Source organism: Mesoplodon bidens (assembly GCF_964165515.1).
Source record: "Mesoplodon bidens genome assembly, chromosome: 8".
NCBI classification, from domain to species: domain Eukaryota; kingdom Metazoa; phylum Chordata; class Mammalia; order Artiodactyla; family Ziphiidae; genus Mesoplodon; species Mesoplodon bidens.
In genome coordinates, this window is record NC_138165.1 from 14,481,930 (window position 1) to 14,495,707 (window position 13,778).

Below are 13,778 nucleotides of genomic sequence, written 5' to 3' on the forward strand. Positions count from 1 at the left end.
GAAGTAGGGGAGCGGCAGGCACACAAGCCCAGAGAGGGAAATCTTTCAGGGAGACAGAGACAGTGTTCGGGAGGGTCCTGCTTAATAAACGGCTTCCCCTATGACCAGTCCCAAAGCTGCTTTCGGTACTTTTGTGTATATGTTATACTTCACAATAAAAAAAAGGTTTTACAGGGCTTTCCTGGTGGCGCAGTGGTTGAGAGTCCGCCTGCTGATGCAGGGGACACGGGTTCGTGCCCCGGTCCGGGAAGATCCCACATGCCGCGGAGCGGCTGGGCCCGTGAGCCATGGCCGCTGAGCCTGAGCGTCCGGAGCCTGTGCTCCGCAACGGGAGAGGCCACAACAGTGAGAGGCCCGCGTGCCGCAAAAAAAAAAAAAAAAAAAAAAGGTTTTACAATGAGTATGTTTGAACTGCTGATCAAGTTATATGCCTTCAACCATATACAGTAAACAGACAAAAGTCACAAATGACCATTTAAGTTCACAACAGTAGATGAATCGTGTTGAAAATATTAGCTATACTAAAAAATAAAAAATTATGCTCAATATCCTAAGGTCAGTTATTTTCCTCAGGACAACTGTTACTTTTCGTTTTAAGCTCCTATGTTATAGAAATGACAATCTACAATGGCACAAGAAAAGGCCTACCTTGCTTGAGCTTTCCTATAAAATGAAAGTTGAACCACAACTTCAATTAATTCTGTGAGTCCAGGAAGTCATAATACTTAGATTCAAAAGCATCAAAATTCAAAACTTTGAGAAGACAAGTTTCATTCCAATTTGGTAAGCACTAAAGACACTATGGATGGGAAGTGCTCAGCTGACTGGGAATTCCGTAACTCATGTCACGTAACGCCAATGAGTTTAAGAAAGTCCTCCTATATTAATGTCTGCCTCCAAAGTGTGACCATATCTAACCACCTCAACAGCACCTTCTGGAGACAATTTCCAAGAAAGGGTTTTCCAGAATGTTCTAAAATAATCCAATTCAGGATGTAACAACCATTACTAACAGAAAAATTTTCCTTAAATATAACCCAAATCTGTTCTGATTTGGATTATCTTTGTTTTCCATTTACACTACCATCAGTGAAAATGGCAATAACTGGTCTTCCTTTGTTAAATAGTCTTTCAAATGAAAAGGCAAGAACAGAACAGACTAGGACAAAACTCTCCTCAGTGAAAGTCCTTAAGTTAAGATGCCATACCCATGATGCCGGGCCAGGCTAACTCTTCATGGTCGTCCCTTTCCTTTCCTGGTGCCAGGTGGTTGAACCGATCCAGATGTTCTAACAGGCCACCCAGCAGAGGGACAGCTCCAGCCTCCTGCATGAGACCAGCATTTTTACTGAGCAGAAGCACTATAGAAACTACTAGTTCTGGAAGGAGAATACCTACATTTAAAAAGAAAAAAAAAAAAGGCATAAGATTTAAACAAAAGTGTTCATCCTATAAAACCATTCTGTAAGCTTGTGCTATGTTTAAATTCTGATAAATCACAAAATAAGGAATGCTCATCCTTTAGCATATTTCTACAGGATTATTTTATCTTTCATTCTGCAAGAAACAAATATAGGTATCAAACAGAAGCCTCTGAGTTATAAGAATACTTTTCAAAAACACTGTGTTTCAACACAAAAGTATTAACTAGTCTTTTATTGAGAAAACTAAGTGTTTGCAACTAAGCTTATTATCAGAAAAAAGGCACTCAATACTCTGTCACAGAATTAACTTGAAAAAATATTAAGCAATATAGGAATTTATTAAGGTCCTAAAAGGGGCAACTAATTCTTATGCTGCTGAAATAAAATTAGACAATTACCATTAACCTCATTATTGAAGTGTTAATAATGGTGGTATGACTCTAAATCACCAATTATATGTATCACTGTATATGATACAGTGACGTGACTCCCATACCAGGTTGCTTAACCATGGAATTGTCAGTAACCAAAAAAACGAAAGGAGAAAGGGCTACAGGACTAGAAGATGTATGGGGTAAAGGCATGCAGGTTTACCACAGAATGATAAATTTTAAATCTCATCAATCCCCGAAAATAAATACATGCCCACATTTAGGAAACAAGGTAAGTACCCGTGAAGTCCCCTTCCACAATGCAGGCCACCTCTGCAAAGTGCCGCCAGCTAGTGGAAGCAATGCTGGCTGCCACGGGCAGTATATCTCCAATGTGTGTGCACAAAAGGGCTGTGTACTTCTTCAGCAAGGAACCAACCCCCATTAGTTCAGGACCTGAAGGGAAGATTTAGACAATTTCATTTGCACTATTAAAATTTACTTTGTAAATAAACTTCATTGTTCCACTATTCTACTCTCATCTATACATTTTTTACCTATAATAATTTTCTCAAACAAGAGCGGTTAATCTTACTTATTTAGTCCTTGGCTCCTTTTATATCACATAATTTGAGAAACTGAATTTGGATATACTGATTTTTATACACTGCATTATATAGTATCTAAAAACTTCGAGTAAAAATACTAAAGTCATAACTTAGAGGTCTAAAACCTTATATCCGATAGACATGTTTTCTAAGTCCAAGTCTTAATGCCTGAAAATTACTCCCAGTGAACAAAGTTAGGCATTTTTCAATCTTATAAAAATCTTCAACTTTTCGGAGCTTCCCTGGCAGTCCTGTGGTTAAGACTCCACAATCCCAACGTAGGGGGCCCTGGTTCGATCCCTGGTCAGGGAACTAGATCCCACACGTGGCAGCAAAGATCCTGCGTGGTGCTGCAGCTAAGACCCAGCACAGCCAAATAAATAAATATTAAAAAAAAAAATCTTCAACTTTTCCTCCTACATGGCTTTTAAAAGCTTTTTAGTCCTTGTAACTCTATGACACTGAGATGGTCTCCTCTTTCAGACTGAAATGGTTCACCGATTTCAACCTGAAATTTTCAATCCTCTACAAGTGCCTAGCGATTTTCAGGAAGTAACAAAATTGTTTTAGACTATACTGGCTATAAAAATATTAAGAAAAGCAGCAAACCTTTCCATCACTGACAGAGAAAACTACCTTATAAAGAGCCAGGCACTCCTCCTGGAGTTTGTGGGAAGTACTCTGCTGTACATTATACACAGAACTGAGCACTTATGTATCGTCCTATTTTCATTCTCACCGGCACCCTCAAGTCTTAACCTAACTCTGTAGGTGAGCAATCTACAGCCCCCAGGAGACTTAGTCCCGGGTCCAGCAGCTAATAAACCAGAGCTATAACTGAGATTCAGACTTCCTTCAACGATAATGCATTCCTCCTACTACACCCATCTAGCTTACCAGGGTGACATACAAACATTAGGTCACTATTTCGTCCCCACGTTATGTCAATCTCTAACAGTCCACAACTAACCCGTGGAATAAGTCTGATAAATCTTCTGTAAGACTAACCTGAACATAAAGGATACTATTTCTCATGTCTAAGGAATTTAAATGTTAACACAATGAAATAAAAAATATTGATGAGTCTAATATAGAAATATCTGTCCAAAAACAGTGGATGCAAAATGAAGTCCCCCAAAATTGGTGCATCTAACAGTATAAGAACTACACATCTGAGCCATGCAGAATAGGCATGTCAAGAAGCCTAAATAAAAAAGCCAAAATACACACAAGACACTTTAACATTTTAAGTAACTTACTAGAAATATCTGAAGTCTGACCAACATTTTCTCCCGGATAAAGTTTACTGATAAGTAAGCGCTGAAAACGCAGCAACAAATCCAATGAAGCAGATCTCTCATGACTATGTTGCTCAAAGTCTAGACATGATGATATCCGACGGGCAACATCTTTCAATCTGGCTACTGTCTGAGAAGCAATGTTTCTATGCAGGAGAAAGAGGATTGCAAAATTAAACAAGTTATGTTTGTTTTTAAAGGGGGAGAGGGGTTGTAAAAAAAAAAAACCACAACATAAACTAAAATCAGAAATAAAGATCATACACCCAGGTGACCTGCAGCTGGCTTCCTTCCCCAAATGTGTGTCAGCTCTATCTGCAATAAGCACACCTCATTCAAAACGGAGGCACACGGAAGACACAAAAGGTAGAATGAGACCCTTTGCTTTACAGATGTGCTCCTAAGAGTTGCATGGAACAGTCCAAAATGATAGAAAACTCCTGTACAAACCTTTGGAAGGAAAAGTAACTGTTATTATTTTTTGTCCAAATCTGCATTTCAAATATAAATGTGACACTGTCCTTAAAGACAAGACCCACTAGCGTTTCTGCATCTGCCTCACAAGTCTGCCTTCAGACCTACTCAAGTAAACACCCAGGTGGGCCATGTGGGGGGATACCCAGGGCTCAGAAACTACAGGAAGGAAGACCAAAGTGGGCACAAATAAAACAGGTCAGAGTAAGAGGTGCTCAAAGAACACGGCAGCAAGGAAAGGACCAGAGGATCCAATTCCAACTGCAGGATCCAACCTGAGCCATGAACCATCAGTAAGTAAATGGGGAGAAAAGAGAAAGTACAATTGGAAGAGTAGTAAGTGTTCTGTTTCCATGAGCAGAATGCAAAGGAACTAAGGCACAGAGGTCAAAACAAGGACGGGGAGTGGACGCAGTGGACACTGTAGGTGATGGAGTGCCAGGCTGCTGGCACTCGATTCTGCAACGCTGAGCCACCAGTTTTGAAAGGAAAGTGACATCCTGTTTGTGTCCGAGAAAGGTAACTAAAGTCAGCGTGAAAGCAGATTTTAGAGGGCACAGGGAACACCAGGTAAGACCCTGCCACCCAGGGACAGTCTCGGCGCCAGGTGAACAAGGTCTGATCCGTGGTACTGAAGACAGAAGGAGGAAGGGGGTTAGTGAAGTTAAAACGCCGAAGCAGAGCCTGGTTCTGGAACTTCTGTCAATGTAGCTCCACCACAGCAGCCCCCACCCAGCCAGGAGGGTGAGAGCCAGCGGGCTGACAGCTGGCTCTGTCACTGGGAGGCGAGTCCGGAGCCTCTGCATGACACCAGGCCACGGAAAAGCATTCTGCTCCACTTCTCTGATTTCTAACGTAACAGCAGGTTTGAGGAGAACCTCTGTCAATCGCACCAGCCCCCAGGGCTCATCCACTACAGCAGTGGAGTGAGGACAGGAGGAGAAGACACACATCAACTCACGTCCACAGAGCTGAGAAGAAAGAGCAGCAGGGACCCCTGGCTTGTGCTCCGCACTCCCGGCCACACAAAACGCAGGTGGCTGCTCAGGGCCTCACCTCACCTTTCTGCTCCACGACCTGATAACCTGACCTGATAACCACATCACAATAGAAGAAAAGGTCTGGAATCTGGGGTTTATGCCATACATGATGGAGCAAAAGACAGTAATAAAATACAATACAAATGTTAACTTATTTCCCTAATATAAAATTAGAATCATAATCAAAGTGTGTAATTCTGCTAAGAGTTCATTAATTTAAAAATCTTCACAGCTCTCTATTGCCAAATATAAATGGTTTTCTGTGGCTCTTTGCCAGCATAAGTTACTCTGAAATCTGTTTCTTACTTTTGGGAAGCTGCAGTTTCTCCAACCTGTTTTCCAAAGAATAAAATATACGAAATGTCTCCAAAATCTCCAAAATGTGACTCTTTAGACTATTTTTCAACAACTGCATCAGCCAAGATGTATTTAGACTCCATACACTGAGTCTCCTTTAGTCACAAACACTTAAGGTAAGAAATAAATGTTAAAGTCTATCTCTGCAAGGGGAGGGGCACATCATCTATGCTTATGAAAGGACCCTGGAGCATAGGCATTCTGTCAGTGAGAGGGTTGTACATGCATTTTTCTTTTTCTATTTTCCAAAAATTTTTAAGGTACTATTTACTCCATGTTTCAGTTTTTGTTTTGTATTTTCCAAACAGGTGCATTTTCATTATAAATCTGCTGTGGAGCCAACCCTGCAAGCCAAGGGAACCAAAAGTAAAGAGGAAGGCTCAGAAGACAGTGTGCGAGCATGGGCTGGAGAGCACTGTCCAACAGAAAAGTACTGCCAGGGAGTCACGTGTGTACTGTAAAATGTCTACCAGTCACATAAATAAAGATAAAAAGAACATGTAAAATCAGTATTACTAATGTATTTATCCCCATATATTTAAAATATTATCATTTCAACATAAAACCAGTAAGAAAAGGCATTGAGATATTTACATTAGTTTTTTGAAGACACAAAGTCTTCAAAACCCACTGTGTATTTTGTACATACAGCACATCTCAATTCAGATAACTAAAGTTTCACTGCAAATACTTGATCTGCACTTCAGTCTCATAAAAATGCAGAGCTGAAAAGGTAAATTCATATGGCCAAGTTATTCCAAACATAATTACAAGTTTTCTAATAGCTGAATCAGGTCTAAGTTTTTTAATTTTAATAAAAAATAAAAACTCAGTGTCTCAGCGACACTGGACACCCACAGGCAAACGTGGCAAATGACAGCCAGACTGAACAGCACAGGGGTAGGTAGGCTAAGATGGACAGGTCTCTAAGACACACCAAGGGAACAAGTAGTCTGAACAAGCAGGAGAGCTGGCCCCTCATGGGAACAGTCACCTAAGACAGGACCGAGGTCAGAGAACCCAGCACTGGCTCTCTGCCAGTGACACCAGCGGGCCCAGACACAGCCTCCTCGGCGAAGGAAGGGGCGGTCGAGAACATGGAAAATCACATCTTGAGATACACGCTTTTGCTTCAAAACTTCTCCAGAGACCTTCACCTTTTCACTCCAAAGCGCTCAGGGTGCATTTTCTCACTTGACCCTTGGTGAACTCTGCAACCTAAACACTGCTCTTGCTGCTACTGCCAGAGTTACCACGCTGGGCAGGGGTCAGTGGCCAGCTTTAGACAAGCAGGAGCAGCTGCAATTTTCTAGGAACAATTCCCAAGCTCTTGTCACTGTCACAGCTGCGCTGACTTAATTCCCTTTATTTCAGACTGCTATAGTGAAGATCAGAATGTGTGAATACTGATTTTAAAAATCATCACCACATTATAAAAAATAGGAAACAAGGGGTTTTTTAGTAGCATTTACTAAAATATATGTCAGGAACTAGCTCTAAAACGTCCTCTTTTAAAAGCTCACTGTGTGCCCAGCAAATTCTGGTGTTTCCAGGTGTAAAGGGCAGGCCACCCCACGCCAGTACACCGCCCACCCATGCCCTGGACTGAGGTACCTAAGCCAACCCACCGCCAGGCCCTCTTTCCTCTCTGTATAAACAATAAACCAGGAGCCAGGTTTACACAGAGCGGAGCAATCATTTTTCCTTGTCTAACAAATGCCTTTCAGAAACCACCCGGCTTTTCTGCTCTTTTTGAAGGACACCGCAACGCAGGCTGACGTTCTTTAGCAAACAGTGACTGACTACTTCAGCCCTTATCGAGGTGAGTCTCTGTGTGTATTCTGACTCTGATTCTTACCTCCTTCTGATCAGTCCTTGGACAATAACGTTCACCATTCTTTCACTTACTTCAGCTTTTGAAAGTTGTCTTAGAAACTAATAGATATAAATCTATGATATATAGAATGAGGCAAGGACACAACCAGTTTAAAAAAAAACAACCTTACCATGATGATTTTCATTTGTATCTACGTGCTTACTAATGAGGCTAAGAATCTCATCCTAGGTTTATGACACACTCCAATTTTCTCTTGTGTGAAAACTTTTAGAATCTCCAGTTCTACTTCATACATTCTAACCTCTCCTCTCACCTACATTTAAGAATCTGCTCTAAAGCCTATCCTAGGTAATTTTCAAAGTACTTCATCAACAACGAAACACATTTTTGAGACCCTAGTGCTCGATCTCACTATCTTAATATGAAAACCAACAGTCCTCCTAATTAAAATATGTCTAATGCTATTTACCTAAGAAGCTGTTGTATGAGCTGAACGAGAGGCAAGCACTGTTTTCCAGAAGATTCATAGATTCCCGTATTAATAAGATCTTTATCCAATGGAGTCCTACTTCTATGAAATGTCGAGGCATTCGCTTCCTGTTCATCAATTTCTTTTTCCTTCTGTGCTTCTTTTTTGGCTTCAATATCCTGTAATTCATGAAACAGAAACTGGTTACCGGTTATCTTAGTAGCAGGTGTGAAGGCACCATGGGCTGAGCCCTGATCCCACAGCCTAGCTGTGCGCTGACTCACACACCTGGTGACAGTGGCCCACACCCACCCACTGGAAATCATGCCGCTCAGTTGCTCAGTTTCTAAACAGACGTTTTGTCCTACAAACCCCGTGTCCAGGCTGCCAGTGCTAATGGTCTCCAGAGTCCTTCTGTGAAGTTCCTAAAACCTTTACCCCTGCTCTGGCTCTCACAACACCCAATGTGAGCACCTAGGCAGAGTCTACCTGCTTTGTAAACATGAAGCAATAACCTACAGAAAGGGAGGACACATTCCCAAATCTTGTATCTGATATAAGACGTACAAATACAGAAAGAATTCTGACAACTCAACAATTAAAAGATAAATGACCCAATTTTAAAATAAACAAAAAATCTGAACACATATATCTTCAAAGGAGATATACAAATGGCTAATGAGCACATGAAAAGATGCTTAACTTCATTAGTCATCAGGGAAATTCACATCTCCTAGGACAGTATAATAAAAAAGATGAACAGTAGCAAGCATTTGCAAAGATACGGAGAAACTGGAACTGTCGTACATTGCTACTGGGAATGTAAAATGGTACAGCCACTTAAGAAAAGAGTCTGGCTATACCTCGAAACATTAAACATAGAGTTACCGTAAAACTCAGCAACTCCACTCCAAGGCATACGCCCATAAGAAATAAAAACATATGTCCGCACAAAAACCTATGCACAGATGTTTATAACGGCATTATTCATAGTAACTTAAAGGAGAAAACCACCTAAATGTCCATCAGCTGATGAATGGATAAACAAAATGTGCTATATCCATACAACAGAATATTGTTTAGCGATTTAAAAAAATTAAGTAAGACATGAATGATACAACCTGGCTGAACTTTGAAAACACTATGTTAAGTGGAAAGCGCCAGACACAAAAGGCCACATACTGTACAAACCCACTTATATGAAATGTCCAGAACAGGGACATCTTTAGAGACAGAAAGTAGATTAGTGGTTGTCAACGGCTGGGAGGAGTGGGGGATGTGAAGTGACTGTTAAGGGGTACAGGGTTTCTTTTTGGAGTGAAAGTGTTCTGAAATTAGATAGTGGTGATGGTGGTTGCACAATTCTGTGAATATACAAAAAAAAAAAAAAAGAATCACTAAATCATACACTTTAAGAGACTGAATTTTACAGTAGATGAATTAGACCTCAATAATGTTATTATTTTTAAAAACTTTTAAAGGAGGTATCTTTTGCCAGTCAAATGCAACCAATATTCCTGAGGACCTACTATATACTAAGCATTGTTCCAGTAATCAAATTTACTGTGAAAAAGCGCACAAGTTCCTTCCTACTGGGCTTTATTTTCTAATGGCAAAAGCCAGAACAAGTCTAAACACAGTCTTCCCCATTCTGAGGGGTGTGGGGACAAAGACCATGTCTAAGGAGTTGGATTGGAACTGTGCCACCTACTCTTCAGAATCAGAAGGACACTGATCAGACAGCTTGAAAATGTGCGTGCTTTTGACCCAATTTCATTTCTAGAACTTCTTCCTAATAATCATTCTTATACCCAATGACTTATAATCTTCAAGAATGTAATTAAAAATTATTTATAATAGTAAAACTATCTACAACCTAAATGGTCAACAATAGGAAATTGTTTTAAAAAAAAAGTGATTCCCTTTCCATATGACAGACTTCCCCAAAGCAAAAGAACAAATGGACATCGCAGAATATTCAACAGAGGAGACATGGCAACCTTATGAGTGGAAAAGATACAAACCACTGAGACCAGTTCTGGCATCATAATTAGTATTGTTAGTAAACATTTGCATTTTTGAAAGCCTGGAAGACAATACATGAAAAACATTAACAATGGTTATTCCTAAATGATGAGGGTTTTTCTGTTTATGCTTTTCTGTAGCTTCAGAACATTTTTGTTTTAAAACAAATGGCCTTTTGGCTATTTTTTCAGACATCTTAATTATTGTCATAGGGATCACAATCTGCATACTCTATAGCCCACCTCCCCCTCTCAAGGTACCACTCTCCAGCAGGAGGCAAAGAATAAACATATGCTAACTAAATTAATAGGTTCTAAAAATACTGCCTGGGGGGACTTCCCTGGCAGTCCAGTGGCTAAGACTCCGCGCTTCCACTGCAGGGGCGCGCAGGATCGATCCCCGGTTGGGGAACTAAGGCCCCTCATGCCGCACGGTGCAGCCAAAAAATGTTTTAAAGTAATAAAAATAAATTTAAAAAATAAAAATACTGCTTGGGTCTGGCCCACATGTGGACTGCCCCTGCCTGTCCGCTGTCATTGCTCCCATCAGATGAACTATTACACTGAGCCACACGGAGCACAGGAAGAAAAGGAAGAGGTTTGGAGTCAGCAAACCTGTCATTCACTAGTCATGACCCCTTAGCAAATCAGTAAACTTCTGTGGTACCTATGTCCATGCCTATAAAATGGAATTTTAAGACAGCTTTTTCCATGCAATGTGAAAAACAATTCACATTTCCTGGCAAGAAAAGAAAAATGTACACATGGAAAAACTTTCTCTGTCCTTTGGCCTCCTCTCTGCCCCCTACTGTACATTGTTTACCTGCATTATGCATCGATCAACCTTCCCTATCAGCAAATATACCTGCTCAACCATAAACAGCAACATTCTCCTAGCATCAACAAGACAACACCTTCAAAGAAAACCCTCCTTCTTCCTCTTGTAAGAGGCCATGATGATGCTTAGATCTGGATTGTGTAAACTGTCAATAATACATCATTTAACGTACAGCCCTCTGTCTCAAAAAACTTACATAACTGAGACTTGACTTGTAACGAATGCACTAATTCTCAGAGCTTTCTGAGATGCTGTTCCTGGGTTATAATCCTCAATTTGGCTTGAATAAAATTTTCTATCTCTTTCTTAGATTGACTGATTAATTTTTTGTCAACATCAACATGGCTCACAAGGTTAAAAAAAATGAAAGTAAAGTACACAGCATAGTATCTGGAAACTAACAAGGTACACAAAGAATGATACTTGCAACTAAAATCATTACATTTATGATTTCCTCTAATTTTTTTCAATTTAATCAAAGTAGGTATATTTTCAAAAACATTTTTAATACACTCACTTCATCCAATTTTATCAGTGTAAGTTTTTAAATTGAAAACTATTATGACAATGAAAGCAACAAGAAGCTATGAATGGTCAATAAGCACATACAAATTAACACCCCACCCTACCCCCAGAATAGCTAAAGCTTTTTAAAAGATTGACACGCCTCATGTTGATGAGGTCAAGAAATGGCTAGAACTCTCATACAGGCTGGTTCAGATGTAAATGGCACAACCACTTTGGGAAACTGTAAACACACACACACCCTAGAACCCTGCAAATTCTAATTCAAACTATTTACCCAAAAGGAAAAACACGTGTTCACTAAAGGACTTTTACACAGCATGCTAAGAGCAGCTGTACTGAGTCAAACATCATCGAATGTCTATCAACAGGAGAAGGGATACACTAACAGTGCCATAATCACACAGTGGGGCACTCCTCAACAGCAAAAACAAAGTGACACTACAGAAGTCTCTTAGGTAGCCTCATCCACCAAACAGCAGGCAGCAGAAGCAAGGAGAACTACAATCCTACAGCCTGCAGAACAAAAACCACAATCACAGAAAGATAGATGAAATGCAAAGGCAGAGGACTATGTCCCAGATGAAGGAACAAGATTAAACCCCAGAAAAACAACTAAATGAAGTGGAGCTAGGCAATCTTCCAGAAAAAAAGTTCAGAATAATGATAGTGAAGATGATCCTGGACCTCGGAAAAAGAATGGAGGCAACTAGCGAGAAGACACAAGAAATGTTTAACAAAGACCTAGAAGAATTAAAGAACAAACAGAGATGAACAATACAATAACTGACATGAAAAATACACTAAAATGACTCAATAGCAGAATAACTGAGGCAGAAAAATGGATAAGTGACCTGGAAGACAGAACGGTGGAAATCACTGCCGTGGAACAGAATAAAGAAAAAAGAATGAAAAGGAATGAAGACAACCTAAGGGACCTCTGGGACAACATTAAACGCACCAACATTTGCATTACAGAGGTCTCGAAAGGAGAAGAGAAAGAGAAAGGGCTGGAGAAAATATTTGAAGAGATTACAGTCGAAAACTTCCCAAACATGGAAAAGGAAATAGCCACCCAAGTCCAGGAAGCACAGAGAGTCCCAGGCAGGAAAAACCCAAGGAGAAACATGCCAAGACACATACGAATCAAATTCACAAAAATTAAAGACAAAGAGGGGACTTTCCTGGTGGCGCAGTGGTTAAGAATCCGCTTGCAGATGCAAGGGACATGGGTTTGATCCCTGGGCTGGGAAGATCCCACATGCCACGGAGCAACTAAGCCCATGCACCACAACTACTGAGCCTGTGCTCTGGAGCTCGCAAGCCACAACTACCGAGCCCACAAGCCACAACTCTTAAAGCCTGCACACCTAGAGCCCGTGATCCGCAACAGGAGAAGCCACTGCAATGAGAAGCCTGCGCACCACAATAAAGAGTAGCCCTCCCTTGCCGCAACTAGAGAAGGCCCGCTCACAGCAACGAAGACCCAATGCAGCCAAAAATAAATTAATTATTTTTTAAAAAAAGACAAAGAAAAATTATTAAAAGCAACAATGAAAAAACAACAAATAATATAAAAGGGAACTCCCATAAGGTTAACAGCTGGTTTCTAAGCAGAAACTCTGCAAGCCAGAAGGGAGTGGAAGATATATTTAAAGTGATGAAAGGGAAGAACCTACAACCAAGACTACTCTACCCAACAAGGATCTCATTCAGATTCAACAGAGAAATCAAAAGCTTTACAGACAAGCAAAAGTTAAGAGAATTCAACACCACCAAACCAGCTCTACAACAAATTCTAAAGAACTTCTCTAAGTGGGAAACACAAGAGGAGAAAAGAACCTACAAAAACAAACCCAAAACAATTAAGAAAATGGTAATACAAACATACATATCGATAACTGCCTTAAATGTGAATGGATTAAGTGCTCCCACCAAAAGACACAGACCAGCTGAATGGATACGAAAACAAGACCCATATATATGCTGTCTACAAGAGACCCATTTCAGACCTAGGGACACAAACAGACTGAAAGTGAGGGGATGGAAAAAGATATTCCATGCGAGTGGAAATCAAATGAAAGTTGGAGTAGCTATACTCATATCTGATAAAATAGACTTTAAAATAAAGAATGTTACAAGAGACAAGGAAGGATACTACATAATGATCAAGGGATCAATCCAAGAAGAAAATGTAACAATTATAAAAATATATGCACCCAACAGAGGAGCACCTCAATACATAAGGCAACTGCTACCAGCTATAAAAGGGAAAATCAACAATAACACAATAATAGTGGGGGACTTTAACACCTCACTTACAACAATGGGCAGATCATTCAGACAGAAAATTAATAAGGAAACACAAGCTTTAAATGACACAACAGACCAGATAGATTTAATTGATATTTATAGGACATTCCATCCGAAAACAGCAGATTACACTTTCTTCTCAAGTGCACATGGAACATTCTACAGGATAGATCACATCTTGGGTCACAAATCAAGCCTCA

The 13,778-nt window shown here is 40.2% G+C and overlaps 1 protein-coding gene across 3 annotated transcripts in view; it reads right to left on the reverse strand.

Annotated features, from left to right (window-relative positions):
- HERC2 (HECT and RLD domain containing E3 ubiquitin protein ligase 2) overlaps positions 1-13,778 on the reverse strand; it is a 224,127-nt gene that overhangs the window by 139,179 nt on the left and 71,170 nt on the right. For all 3 annotated transcript variants that reach the window (XM_081241778.1, XM_081241777.1, XM_081241776.1), the window contains exons 20-23: positions 7,879-8,057; positions 3,663-3,847; positions 2,096-2,251; positions 1,209-1,394 (exon numbers count right to left, since the gene is read on the reverse strand). In XM_081241778.1, coding sequence (XP_081097904.1) covers positions 1,209-1,394; positions 2,096-2,251; positions 3,663-3,847; positions 7,879-8,057 — 706 coding nt within the window. The remainder of the gene's footprint in view (positions 1-1,208; positions 1,395-2,095; positions 2,252-3,662; positions 3,848-7,878; positions 8,058-13,778) is intronic.